Genomic DNA, 13,233 nt, shown 5'->3' on the forward strand with positions numbered 1-13,233 from the left:
TGTGTGTGTGTGTGTGTGTGTGTGTGCGTGCGTGTGTGTGTGAGTGCGTGTGTGTGTGTGTTGGCTCTGAGGGGATCTCCTGAGGGAAGTGGAGAAACCCTCGACGGTCATGGAAAAAGACCAACAGTTAAATCTTGGGATCAAGTTTAGGAGCGTGAGGCCATGGGGGTCTGGACTGAGCCAGACACTTTGGAGTCAGCAGCGTTAGTCATGACGGACTGTCACACATGCCTGAACACACCCTCTGTGGCTGCACAGGGTGACTCAGCAGGAAGCCTTCTTGTTCTTCTGATGTCTTTAACATCTGTCGTTCTGTTAAAGCGTAGTTCTCCTCTGCCAGAATGATGCTGATTGGATCAGATGTGAAACAGCTCCTGAGGGAACACCCCCCTACATGACCAGCTGCAGCCCTCCGTCCACCACCAGCACCTGTCCTGTAACGTAGGAGGCCTCCAGCAGGAAGAGAACAGCCTGGGCCACCTCCTCCGGCGTGCCGAACCTCGCCAGAGGGACGGCGCGAGCTCTGTCCTCCTCCCTCAGCCCTGCCGTCATGTCTGTGTGGATGAAACCTAAAAGACAGACCAAAGCAAGAAGAAATGCATATCTGCCTTTCATGCTAGAGGTTTAAACTAATATTATGTCATGATGACCACATACAGACCACGTCATTTGTTAGCACTCAGAGTATGTGTTGGGAATGACTCTCAGTTATTCTCACAACAAATAATATATCAACATCTGTTAAGCTGACTAATTATAAACATTGTTGTGTTTTCTAAAATAAGTTGCCTGTGATGGCCATCTTGAATGGGTCGACTCCAACCCGTCCTTTGCTTTATGAGACAATTTGCTAACAGAAAGACACATGCGTGCACATTATTGCCCCGTCTCTTGCCTTGTGGCAGCGGGCAATAATGGCAGCTGCTCAGAGAACAGAGACCAAGGTGAAACACTTTCAGTCATGAAGGTGCTACCTGGAGCTACCAGGTTGACTCGAACGTTGCGTGAAGCGACTTCTTTAGCCAGAGAGCGAGTGAAGCCCTCTAACGCAGCTTTCGAGGCGCTGTACACACACTGACCTGCATTTCCTTTCAGGCCCACCACAGAACCTGCAAACAAACACAAATCCATTCAAAAGACTTCTGATGTGCTGGAAACATCAGTTTATTACTAATCTCTGTTCTGTGCTTTGAGGGTCAAATCAGCTGTATTTCAAAACCCAACACGCGGAAGTATACGCGTGCACGTGACGAGTCACTGTGCACATTGAACAAGACAAACACCTCAAAACAATTATTTGTTTGCTTGAAATTATTATTAAACGGGTGTATCAATCTAACGTTTGCTTAATAAATGCACAACTATGGTCAAATCAGCTGAATTTTAAAAAATAGTTTCACTGCCCCGGTGTTGAAAAGCGGGCACACGCAGCTGGGGCAGCCGCTGTATTTCTTTAACATTTAACAAGATAACCAGAGAGCCAGGGCCTGCAGGCTTGTCTTTGAGCAGAGATCCAGAAATGACTTGTGGACTTGGTTTGGGGATCTTGGTGGTGGTCTTGGTGCAAGCAGAACATGTATGTTGTCTCTGGACTAAAGGAGCTCAGAGCTTCCAGAGCAGCAACCCACATGTTGGCTTCCCACCACCAGACAGCAGCCTGATCAAATCTGGCAGCTATCCCCAGGATCGAGTCAGACAAGGCTTCATTTCTCAAAGCTCTGTCCAAAGCAGGAGCTCCAACACTGGTCCTGCAGTTCCCAGTGGTTCTGGTCCAGGACTCTCTACTAGGAGCTCTACACAAGCTGTATCCCAGAGTTCATTTAGACTGAAGAGCAGCTCTGCAGCCAAAGCGAACATGCAAAGGTTGTTGTCACCCAGGGCTGATGCTCCAAAAGCAGCAAGGCAGTCGTTCCACCCTTCTGCTGGTGGACCTTCAGTGAGTCTGAACCAGAAGAACCCCTCTATCAATGGAAGAAACTGGCCTGCTCTGTGGGGGATGCAGCGTCCTAGCAAGAATCTCATTTTGGCTTCCAGACCAACGTTCTCCTTCAGACCTGCACCACGTCAACCTTCCAGGGCTGCTGCAGTCCGTTTCAGCGAGGTGGGCTCCTCTTCTCGTCTGTTTGGCCCAGTTGCTCCTGGACAACGTGGACGCCCTGTACTGATGCAGACGTATGCCCGCGGTCCTGCTAAAAGGGTGTTCTCAAAACGTAGATCTGAAGGACAGAAGGCCAGGAGGTTCTCTCCTCACACCCAGGCTTGGAAACCCTCTGTGGGTCCTCAAGGAGGATCCAGACCCAAAAGCTGGTTGCAGACCTACAAAACCAGCAAACATCTGGCTGTCCCCAGGAGCAGCACTGTGGGAGCAGGGTTTTTCTTTGGCTACAGTTTACGAGATCCCTGCAACCTTTGGTGGCTTTGCTATCAGACGTCTGAAATGACCTTCTTACTAGAACCAAGTGACTGTCCAGAAGCAGCAGCTTCAGATCCCTTCAGCTGCTCCTTGGTAGATGGTGGCACCAGTCCCTACGCTCAAAAGGTTAATCTAGAGGCTGGTTGGACCAGGATCAAGCTGCAGCAGAGTGAATGTTTCTAATGTCTCCAAAAAGTGTTAATCTATTTTAAACGTCTTTAAATAAAATTTACTTTTTTACTGAAAAAAAAACAAAACAAAAAAAAAACAAGATAACCACCTAACAAATTATTTGTTTGCTCGAAATTATAGCAAAGATGTGTCTCAGTCTACCATTTGCTTAATAAATGTACTTTAATTGTCAAATCAGCTGTATTTCAAAAATAGTTTTGCTGCCTTGGTGCTCAGTGAATGCGCAGAGGAAGAGAAAAGGGAGGAGGAAGGTAGCTCGTTTCTCCAAAAATTAACAAGAAAAGAACCTAAACAATTGTTTTTTTTGCTCGAAATTATAGCAAAGGTGTGTCATTCTAACATTTGCTTAATAAATGCACTTTAAATGGTTAAATGGTCAAATTAGCTGCATTTCGCTGCGGTGGTGCAGCTGTTTTGACGGTTCCAAGCAGTGAGCAGAATGCAGGTGGGGAGACTAGGGCAAGCCGATTGTCTCATTAATAGCTGGTGAAGATTCTCAGTCATCCAGGACATGGTAAATTCAAAAAAGTTTAAGAAAAAAAAAAACAAAGTGATGTATAATAAGAAAAGTCCAGTTGTTTTTGTCTTGAACTTTTTGGCATGTGTCATTATAGCCAAGTTTACCTATTACAAGATACAACAGCAAGCCATAAAACTATTACTACTCTGCTGCCATCAAGTGGCTGAAAGTGGTACTGCTCATTTTTTTTCAGTTCGAATTAATGCAAACTGTCATATCTCAGCCAAAAAATAAATGGTTTATAAATATGTGAAAAAATCCATAAATATGTCACTTCAGCCAAGTCGCAGGCCATGTAAATTATGCAACAACAAAAAAGGCGACTTATAGGCCGAAAAGTACGGTACCTATATTGACCACTGCAGCTCCCTGCATGTGCAGCATGCTGCGCAAAGCTGCCCTGCAGGTCAGCATGGAGCCCAGCAGATTGGTGTGCAGCAGGGAAATCATGTCTTCAGGCTTGGTCCTCACTAACAGAGCATCCCTGGTGACACAATTATAAACAGCATAAAACTTGCAGCAACACAACAACAAGAGACAACACATTTGGCTGCTCACCTGTTGATGCCGGCTGCATTCACGAGGTAGGAGATGTTTCCACACATTCTCTGGATCATCTCAAAGGTTTTCTGCACCTCCTCCCCTTTAGAGATGTCACAGCTGAAAGCTTTGTGGTCAGCTACACACCAACACACACATTACATACACTTAAACACACAAGTCTGATCCTAGCTTCTAATTACTTCCAGTTTCTAATGACTTAAATTCATATTGGGCTGAAAATAATTTATTACCATTCTATTATTACACAGTACAAAGATAAACTTAGAAATGCTTAAACAAATACAAGCATTCTTCAAGCCTAAAATATCTCAGCCACCTTTCAGGACATCTCAAACTCTCATCTATGGCATGACATGGAGACGTTGTAGCTGTTTTTGTCAAACCTTAAAAATCAGGTTATGCACAATGTCATGATCAGATTATGTTTTGTGGTTGACTCTTTTCTGCTACAATATCAAATTTTAGCTCAATATCTGTACACTTGACTGTTGACTAATGTTCATTAGCTGGGGTGATTGAATTATCCATCCATCCATCCATTATCTTTACCCGTTTATTCCATTTTGGGTCACGGGGGTCGCCGGTGCCCATGTCCAGCAATCACTGTGCAAGGGGCGGGGTACACCCTGGACGGGTCGCAAGTCCATCACAGGGACACATAGAGACAAACGAGACAAACAACCATTCACTCCCTCACTCACACCTAGGGACAATTTAGAGTTACCAATCAGCCTAACATGCTTGTTTTTGGTCTGTGGGAGGAAACCGGAGCACCCGGAGAAAACCTACGCATGCACGGACAGAACATGCAAACTCCACCCAGAAAGGCCCCTGGACCGGGGTTTGAACCAGGGACCTGCTTGCTGAGAGGCAGCATTTCTATTTCATATAGGCTTCGCCCTTTAAGGCCTTCGCTTAGTGGGTTTATCCCGATATGCAAAACATCGCACTGAAAAATTTAGTCCACGCCCACCTGCTGTGTGGGCCCCACCCGGTCCGTATAAATTACGTTAAGAGCGGGAAATCAGCTCCCATTTTTTCTTCAGCAAGCTAATAGCACTGTCAGAAGAACGAAGAAGGAAAGTTGTGTAGATGACCAACCTTTGTTAAGAATGCTTGGCCCGGCAGTTGACCTCCGGTCGTCCGGTGAGTTCTCCTCCCCGAGGAGAAGCTGACGAGCAGTCTTGTTTCAAGGTAAGCGCCGAGGAATATTTCTCAGTGACAGGTCGCTACACGCTGGACAACGCCATCTTGTAATTTTCCTCTTATCGCCGACCCTCGGAGCGAATCGGATGGTTCCTCTGGGACAGGCGGCGCTCAGCTGCAGCCCCCCGCTGCTCATTCCCTCCTGGAGAGCGTAGTGTCGGTGGAGGGGGGCTGAGTGAATGCTCACCCCATCCCACCTCGTTTCGCATCGGTGATCACACCGCTCCCGGCCGACGGCGCCCTCTGGGGTTGCCCGGCGTAACCCAGGAGGCGGCTGACATGAAGGGACCTTTTTTACGTCCCACGCCTTTTCCCGCCAGTTCGGATGATCCGGCGGGAAGGTTGTTTTTACTAGGTTCCATTCCGGCTCACCGTCTTGATCCATCTGGCCTCGTTTTCCCAACAGGACGTCCTACGGGTGAGGCCACAAACGTTTTTTTTCCTGGTAGATTGGGGGGCTCCACAGTCCGCACCCATCTCCAGAGTAGGGGTTTACTGAGCAGAAAGTCCCTCTGTGCCCCCTGGAGCCAAGCCTGACGGAGGCTTCATTGGAGCAAGATGTTGAGGTGGACCAGCATCCCGTGCCTCCGGTTAGCGTAACCGAGACGGTGACACCGCTCTCCAACTGAGCTCACCAGCATGTGTTCCACACGGCCGCAGCGAACAACACGTTACGCTGTTGGCGTACACGTTCAAAGGCGGGAAGAGACGGTGGACCCCTCTGACCTTCGGCTCGCTCCGCTCTCGTAGTGGCTGCTTGCTAACGACGCTGTCGGCCCCTGCAGTACGCTCCGTCTACAGGGCAGCTGACGTCATCCCCAACCGGTGCGCCTCTTTTACTGTCTGCCGCCCCGCATCGCAGCTGGAAAACGAGGTCCCAGAGGCTCTCCTGGCTCGTCACTCCACCTTCCTCTCAGGAGAGCTGCAGGAGCTTGTTGGAGGTCCTCTTTTCATCAGCAAGAGATCATTTCAAGATGCTCCACGGCTGTACAACACCTCCCCAGCTCTGCTACGCCAGCCCCTCCCGTCAGACGTCCCCGGCATCCGGAAGTTCATTTTTTCCCGGACTTTGCCAACAGGGGGCCCTCCAGGACAACAAACAGAGCTCAAGGGAGGATAACCAGGTGTCGGTTTGCTGGAGGTGTGTTGATGACACGATGTGAAACAAACATCATTTTATGATGAAGTGTCTTTTAGCCAGGCTGTCAGCATGGATTATCTGACAAGCGGCCCCATCACACACACTCATCACCAATGAGCCTTTTAAGGTTGTTTTCATTCACTGCCAGCGGTGCCAACACGCGCTTCCACGGCATGAAAGCGCACACGCAGCTCTCAGCGCCCGCCGTTCACGTCAACGTTAACGTGAGACCGTGGTACGAGCCCAGCAACGTATCTCACTCTCGGCAGGAGCGACATGCATTTTTCATCGCAGTAGTGTCAAACGCGCGCTCCCGCGGCGTCAGCAGTTTCACAAGCCTCACAGCGGCTCCGCTCCTTCATCCTCGAAGGTTTTCTGAATTAATACTGCAGCTCGTGGAATCACTCAAAAGTTCACGTGATTCGCAGCCAAGAATGAACGTGTTTCTGCAGACCGAGCCCAGTAATAACCTCGCCCCACCGATGCCGCGTGCTGCTTCCTGACCGCACCAGTGTCAACGCGCGCTCCTGCGGCAATCCTGGCTTAAGGCATCGCATGAATGAGGGCGCACACACACGACTCTTCAGGGCACGTCGGCTCATACGTGCACCCGCTCCCCGAACATTTACACGGATCAGCTGCACACAACGTGAGCACAGCACATGAGCTGCATCCCGCAGCATCGGCAACCACACAACGATTCGCTTGCTCGGGGGCGTGCGTGTTTTCTTTCTCATTCAGCGCGCACCAGCTCACATCAGCATGCATGTGAGTTTCACAGCATAAATGCGTGCCCGCTTTATAACTTATAAACGAGTGGCAATGAGCGCACGCTCGAGACGGATGGGCGAACCGTTTTCATCCGGGGATTCACGCTGCAGTACAGCTCAAACCCCGGTGCGGAGGAACTCTGTGACGTTTTCTGTCATTTCTGAACAGATCTCGTCCCCTCTCGCAGAAGTTCAGGAAATTCTGTTTTAAATGTAATTTCTAGAGTCTCAGAAGGAGACGAAAACGCAAGGTCCCTCTCTCATCACTTCCTGGTCCCAACGAACTGGAAAGATGAGATTTATTCTAGATTTGTCAATTTTGAACTGTGAGAAACAACACTCCATTAATGTGCCCGAGTCGCTCTGCAGCCGCCGCACAGAGCAGGGAGGAGAATTCTGTTTATCTGGACACCTGCTGCTGCTGAGCAGTTTGTACAGACAGGTGGCAGCAGTGCAACTCACGTGAACCGGTTGAGTGTATCAGCTGTTTTCTGTCAGCAGACCTACGTCACACATGTCAGACTTCACAGAGGCACACACATTTAACAAGCTGTGGGGGCGCTGTGGTTCTCCACACAGCAGCTCATTTAAATGTTTTTGGAGTGTCGCACAGGTTCTTTGAATGTGACTCAACACTGACCTTGAGCTGCAGAATCATCAGGGTTTTTGATTCACACAGACAGCAAGTGACTGTTGCATACATACTGGCAGGAGATGTATGCGCTCAACCCATGTGCCACATTGTGAGAAAGATGCTGTGTGGGGCACACCCAATCTGCTCTCCATTGGAGTAGGGTATATCTCATGTATTCCGAACAAGGGGCGGATGTGATGTCCAAAGACGGTCTTTTGCGGCACGGGGACCTGGGACTTTCCACCCAGAGCTATGGCTCAGACACGGCAGAAATCCTGCCAGTACCTGTGGACGTGTAGTAACACGACAGAACGCTCAATGTCAACTATAATTATCGTGGAGCCACGGGACGATCCACCGCTGGGGTGGACGTGCCTGCTCACAGCCTGTAGTCGTAATGCTTTTTCACCTTCCTCTCTCCCTCTGATATCACGAATTTCTGAACCAAGCTCAGGAGGAGGGACTGGCAGCTCCTCTGCCCCAAGTACGTGAACGCATCATGGTTCCCAGGCCTACGACACTTTTTGTTATCAGGGCGCTCGTGGAACCTGCCGTGGAGGGAGGACGTTCTCCTCCAGGCGGGAGGAACGATCAGGAGTTAATCAGTATAGGCCAGCACCTGTGGTCTGGCCGCTGTGCAGATCTTTTTGAGAGGATGAATCTCTCTCAAGATGTAGTGCGTACGATTCAGGATTCACGTGCTACAACCACCACAGCACTGTTCACATCAAGTGGTCAGTTTTTCAGCACTGCGGTACAGAGAAAGGCGTAGAGGCCACTTCATGTGCACTGGACAACATGCTGTCATTTTCTTCAGCAGTCGATGGACAGAAATCCGGTGTCCAGCACGATTATCGTATGGCTGCAGCCATGTTTTCTTCTTGTCTCAAAGTTGTCAGAGACAGAACAACCTTTAATCATCCTCTGACGGAGCATTTTGACTCAGATTGAAATAGCAGCTGTGGGCCTGTTTGTGACACGAGAAAACGCTCAATGTCAATTATGGTTTTCTCTGAGCACACGAGACGAACCACCGCTTGGGGTGGATGCGTTTGCCCACAGCCCATGGCCCAAAATGCTTCTGTACGCGTTTCCCTCCACCTCCTCTGATTTTACGGTTCTTGAACAGAGTTCAGGAGGAGGGATTGACAGTTCTCCGGGTGGCCCCGAACGCGTGAGTGCACCATGGTTCCCAGTCCTGCAACGCCTGCTGTCGGGGTGCCCGTGGAAACTGCCGTGGAGGGAGGACACTCTCCTCCAGGCAGGAGGAGCGATCAGGAGTTACCCAGAAATAGGCCAGCACCTGTGGGTCTGGCCGCTGAACGGATCCGCTTAGAGAGGATGGGTCTCCCACAGGATGTAGTGCGCACAATTCTGTTTTCACGTGCTGCATCTACCACAGCGCTGTACAGATCAAAGCGGACAGCTTTTCAACGCTGGTGTACAGAGAAGGGTGTTAAGGCCACCTCGTGTCCATTAGGTGGCATGCTGTCCTTTCTGCAGCAGCTGATGGACAGAAATTTGACGTCCAGCACGATTAAAACGTACGCTGCAGCCATCTCTTCCTGCAACGAAAGGTTTCTGAGACAGAAAAGGTTTTTAATCATCTGCTGATGAAGTGTTTTCTAAAAGGTGTACAGAGACGCAGGCCTGTTTCACACCCACTTGTTCCACAGTGGGATTTAATACTGGTTCTGCAGGTCCTGATCAAAGCTCCATTTGAGTCTTTGGTTCAGGTTCCACTTAAATTCTTGTCTCTTTAAACAGCCCTGCTGCTGGCTTTAACATCCGCTAAGAGAGTGAGTGATTTATCTGCCCTCTCTGTCGCTCCGTCATGTCTCAGAATTCAGGCTGACGGCAGCTCAGCTGATTTAAGACCAAACCCAGCTTTTATGCTTAAAACATCACGAGTTCTTTTAAATCAAGAGCGATCTTGTCCCCCCCCCCCCACACACACACACACACACATACACACACACACACAGATCAGAAGAAGTGAAGAAGTAGCGTCTTTTCATCTCCTCTGTCCGGTGCAGGCGTTGACGTGTTACATAGCGTGCACAGCTGCAATGCGTCAACATTTGTTTGTACATTATAGAGATGCATCTGCTGGTCGCCCGTTATCCACCCAGCACTTGTCACACTGGCTGTGTGAGGCCATTTCTGAAGCCTACAGAGCATCAGATTTAGAGCCTCCTGTCAACCTCAGATCACTTGATCAGGGGTATGACATCTTCGACTGCGTTGCATAATGGTATGTCAATGCAGGACATTTTGCACTGCGGCCACGTGGTCAACACCCTGCTCATTCATTCGCTTTTATCTACGTGATGTGACGGCCCGTTCCATGACACATTCTGTCCTTAGTGTTTACAGAATGAATATTGTTGTTTCATGGAACTCTGTTTTACTCACATCTGTCTGCATGCATTACAGTGTGAGATGTTATCAGTCACAAGTTGTGATTGTTATTTTGGTTCTATTGTCACTAATCAGTTCATGACTATTGTTACCAATCAGTTCATTTGATTAATAATCAGCTCTCCTGTGTCTGTGTATGAATGGGTATTTGCTAGGCCGAGACTCGGACTGTCCCCTCTTTGATACAACTGGGGGTGCTTGGCATTGCGCCCCTATCGCGCGGCCCCCTGGTGGGGTGTGCCCTTGCCTGCCGGCGCGCTTGGGGCCCTTGGTGTCGGGGGCTGGGCGCTTGGGCGTGTGTTGGCTCGGCCTGGTGTCTGCCTGGTGGGGCTCGGGTCCTCTGGCCCTGTCAGGCCTTGGCCTGGGTGGTGTGAGTCCTCGGTGCCCGGGCCTGGACCTGCATTGGTGCGGCGGGTTCCGGCGGGGGCCTATGAGTTTGTCGCTGTTGGCCCCAGGGGGTCACTGTATGTGGTTGCTGGTGGGGATCTTCCGGTTCTCCCCTGTGGTCCGATCTGGGGGGTGGGTGAGAGGTTCGTCCTGTGTGGGTGGCCCTGGGGGCTCCGCGGTCGGGGTCCCTCCTGGGGTCTTGGGCTCTGGTCCCCCCTTTTTCGTCTGCCTCTGGTCTTGGGGGTTGGGTCTCTGCTGCTTCACAGTTACTATTTAAATGTTCTATTAGAGAAGCCTTATACACTTGTGCATGCTCACAACCACACACAAATAGATGCTTATGTAGGCTTTATATGTAGATATATAGATATGTATATGAATGTATATTCATGTGTGTGTATGTATGTATGTATATAGGCGTAGGTATGGGTATATATATTTATGGAAACTTACTGCAAAACCATGAATATTTTAAGTTCTTTATACATATGTATTTTGCTGCTGTGTTTTGTCATGTTCTTTGCAGGTGAACAGACAGTGGCCGGGTGTTTTGCCGTGTGCTCCCTTTGTGTATATTTCTTATATTTTGGAGTCTTACTTTGTCTTTTCTTTCTTTCTATCCTATTAAAAAAAAAAAAAAAACCTACACTAGATAATCACTAGAATAAATATTTCATAATAATGGTGTGGAGAGGATGGCTGTAAGGGGAGAAGGGAGGCCATCTAATGAAAAAAAAATAATAATAATCAGCTCTCCTGTTATTATTAATCTGTTCATACGGTTCAGCCGTAAACCGGTTGGTTCATGGCTCTTTTCAGCTTTTTTCCCTCCCCGTTGAAGTTTTCCGGGGCGTTCATGCATTCAGAACGCATAGTTACAGAACATGCGTCTGTGCATGGCACACATAATTACGCAATGCGTAATTACGCACATGGGGAGCTGAGTGACAAGACGTTTTTTGGGCAAGCTTCTGCTTCATACGGTGTTCGAATGGACCCAGTGAGGCGAGGACAACATCCGCTTCGCCCTTAACCCACTAAGCGACAGCCTTAAAGGGCGAAGCCTATACGAAATAGAACGTTGGTTACGTACTGTAACCCCAGATTCTATGGGTATAGGAGTAGCCCTTTAAGCGTCGGGCCTCACTGGCTCCTAAGTGGCTGAAGAAAAAGCTATTTTGGGAGCCTATTTCCCGCTCTTAACGTAATTTATATGGACCGGGTGGGGCCCACACAGCAGGTGGGCGTGGACTAAATTTTTCAGTGCGATGCTTTGCATATCGGGATAAACCCACTAAGCGACAGCCTTAAAGGGCTACGCCTATACTCATAGAATCTGGGGTTACAGTACGTAACCAACGCTCTACCAGTTGCGCCACCGTGCTGCCCGTGGTTGAATTAGTTTTCTCCAAATTGGGTGCATCCAATATCATAAAAAAAAAACCTTCCAAAGACTTTCAATCTGCCCAGTGGTTTATGAGATAATTTGCTAACAAGCAAACATGGTCAACTTCAAGAGTTAACTCACATTTCCTTTAGTTTTGAGTAAAGCTGATTTTAGAAAACCTGTTTCTTCACAAAAACGTGTACCCGTGTACATGTATCGAACTTGAGGCCTAAGGGCCAAATGCGGCCCATGTAAACACTTTATCTGGCCCCCAAGATGATGTTTTAAATGCAAGATTTTTTTATTTATTTTATTTTATTTTGCCTTACGATTTGCATACTTTCTTTAGTGCAGACTTCTCATGTTTGCCATTTTTTAATGTGGAGACAAACGATCAAATTTTGTTGAGGAACTTGCAACTAAGAAAATATGTCAGGTTTCTGACTTTAGTTAATATATTGTTTGAAGTTGGCCCTTCTTTGAACCAAGTTTTAAATGTTGGCTGCCTTTTTTAACAGGATTTCAAGACTTTACCTCCATGCAGCTCAGCCACAGCAGCCCGGGCAGCATCGTCCCTCCTGGAGACCACCACCAACCTGCAGCCTCTCTGTGCCAGCAGGCGGGACACTGCCCTCCCAACCCCCCTGGAGCCCCCACACACCACCGCCAGCCTGGACATCACCTTGCAGGACGGAGCAAGAAGACAGCTGTAACTTCACATGGTTACTTAGGGTTATTGTCACTCACTGTTACTGTCAAAAAAATTATAACCTTGTGTCATAAAGCCGGAGCTTACCTTCTTTTCTCTTATCACGCTTCGTTTGACAAATGTTCAAGTTGAAATAAGTTTACTGACCCGCAGAGCAGTCTAACAACAAGGACGCCGCCATGTTTTCTTAGTGTTGTTGCGATGCTCAGAAATGTCCAGTAGAGGGCGCCGCCATGTTTTCTGTTGTTGCGATGGTTCAATGTGTCCGCTAGATGGCGCCGCTGAGCCGCTCTGGTTTCTGCAGCAAACCGCAGTACATTTTCCGAATGCATTTTCTCTCGTTCTTTTGATATGCTGTACTATCCAGTTATCATAGTGCAATTTATTTTAAAATGTATTTTTTCTAATTATTACTTTAATTTGGAGGTCAAATGTTACAGGAATATGTCCACAGCAATTATTAAAACATTTACACAAACTGTAAATAAATGCACAAGTAAATAAGTCCACTTTTGGTTTATGTATCACTGTTCCTCTGTGTCCCCCATGAAACAATAACACCAGAAAAAGCATTATGGTCAGTACTGCACATAAAAATGAGTGATGATAAGAACTGGGGTCAGGGCTGTGTTTGCACCTGGGGCACTCATCAGGCTCAGAGCCCCTGCCACATTGATTTACTGAGGTTAAATAACATTCACAACCTTTGCCAGAGCAGAGCTCCAGCCCACAGCCGGGTGAATCATGACCACCAAGCAGCAGAGGTATACAAACACTAAAATAGCACAATGTGCTTTAAACATGAACTCTTTTACACAATATTAATTCAAAATTGGACGGTAGTAAGAAATCAGTCATTTATATTCGGAGCCCCCCCCCCCCGTCGCAC

The 13,233-nt window shown here is 48.3% G+C and overlaps 1 protein-coding gene across 1 annotated transcript; it reads right to left on the reverse strand.

Annotated features, from left to right (window-relative positions):
- cbr4 (carbonyl reductase 4) lies at nt 1-12,314 on the reverse strand. The gene is made up of 5 exons (XM_037698346.1): nt 12,170-12,314; nt 3,684-3,804; nt 3,473-3,609; nt 975-1,109; nt 1-569 (listed from the first exon to the last, which is right to left on the reverse strand). Exons 1-5 carry the CDS (start codon nt 12,312-12,314, stop codon nt 391-393), a joined length of 717 nt encoding a protein of 238 aa, XP_037554274.1. The 3' UTR covers nt 1-390.
- Between the last annotated feature and the right edge of the window lie 919 nt (nt 12,315-13,233).

Source organism: Nematolebias whitei, chromosome 3 (genome assembly GCF_014905685.2).
Source record: "Nematolebias whitei isolate Nwh7 chromosome 3, NemWhi1, whole genome shotgun sequence".
Taxonomy (NCBI): domain Eukaryota; kingdom Metazoa; phylum Chordata; class Actinopteri; order Cyprinodontiformes; family Rivulidae; genus Nematolebias; species Nematolebias whitei.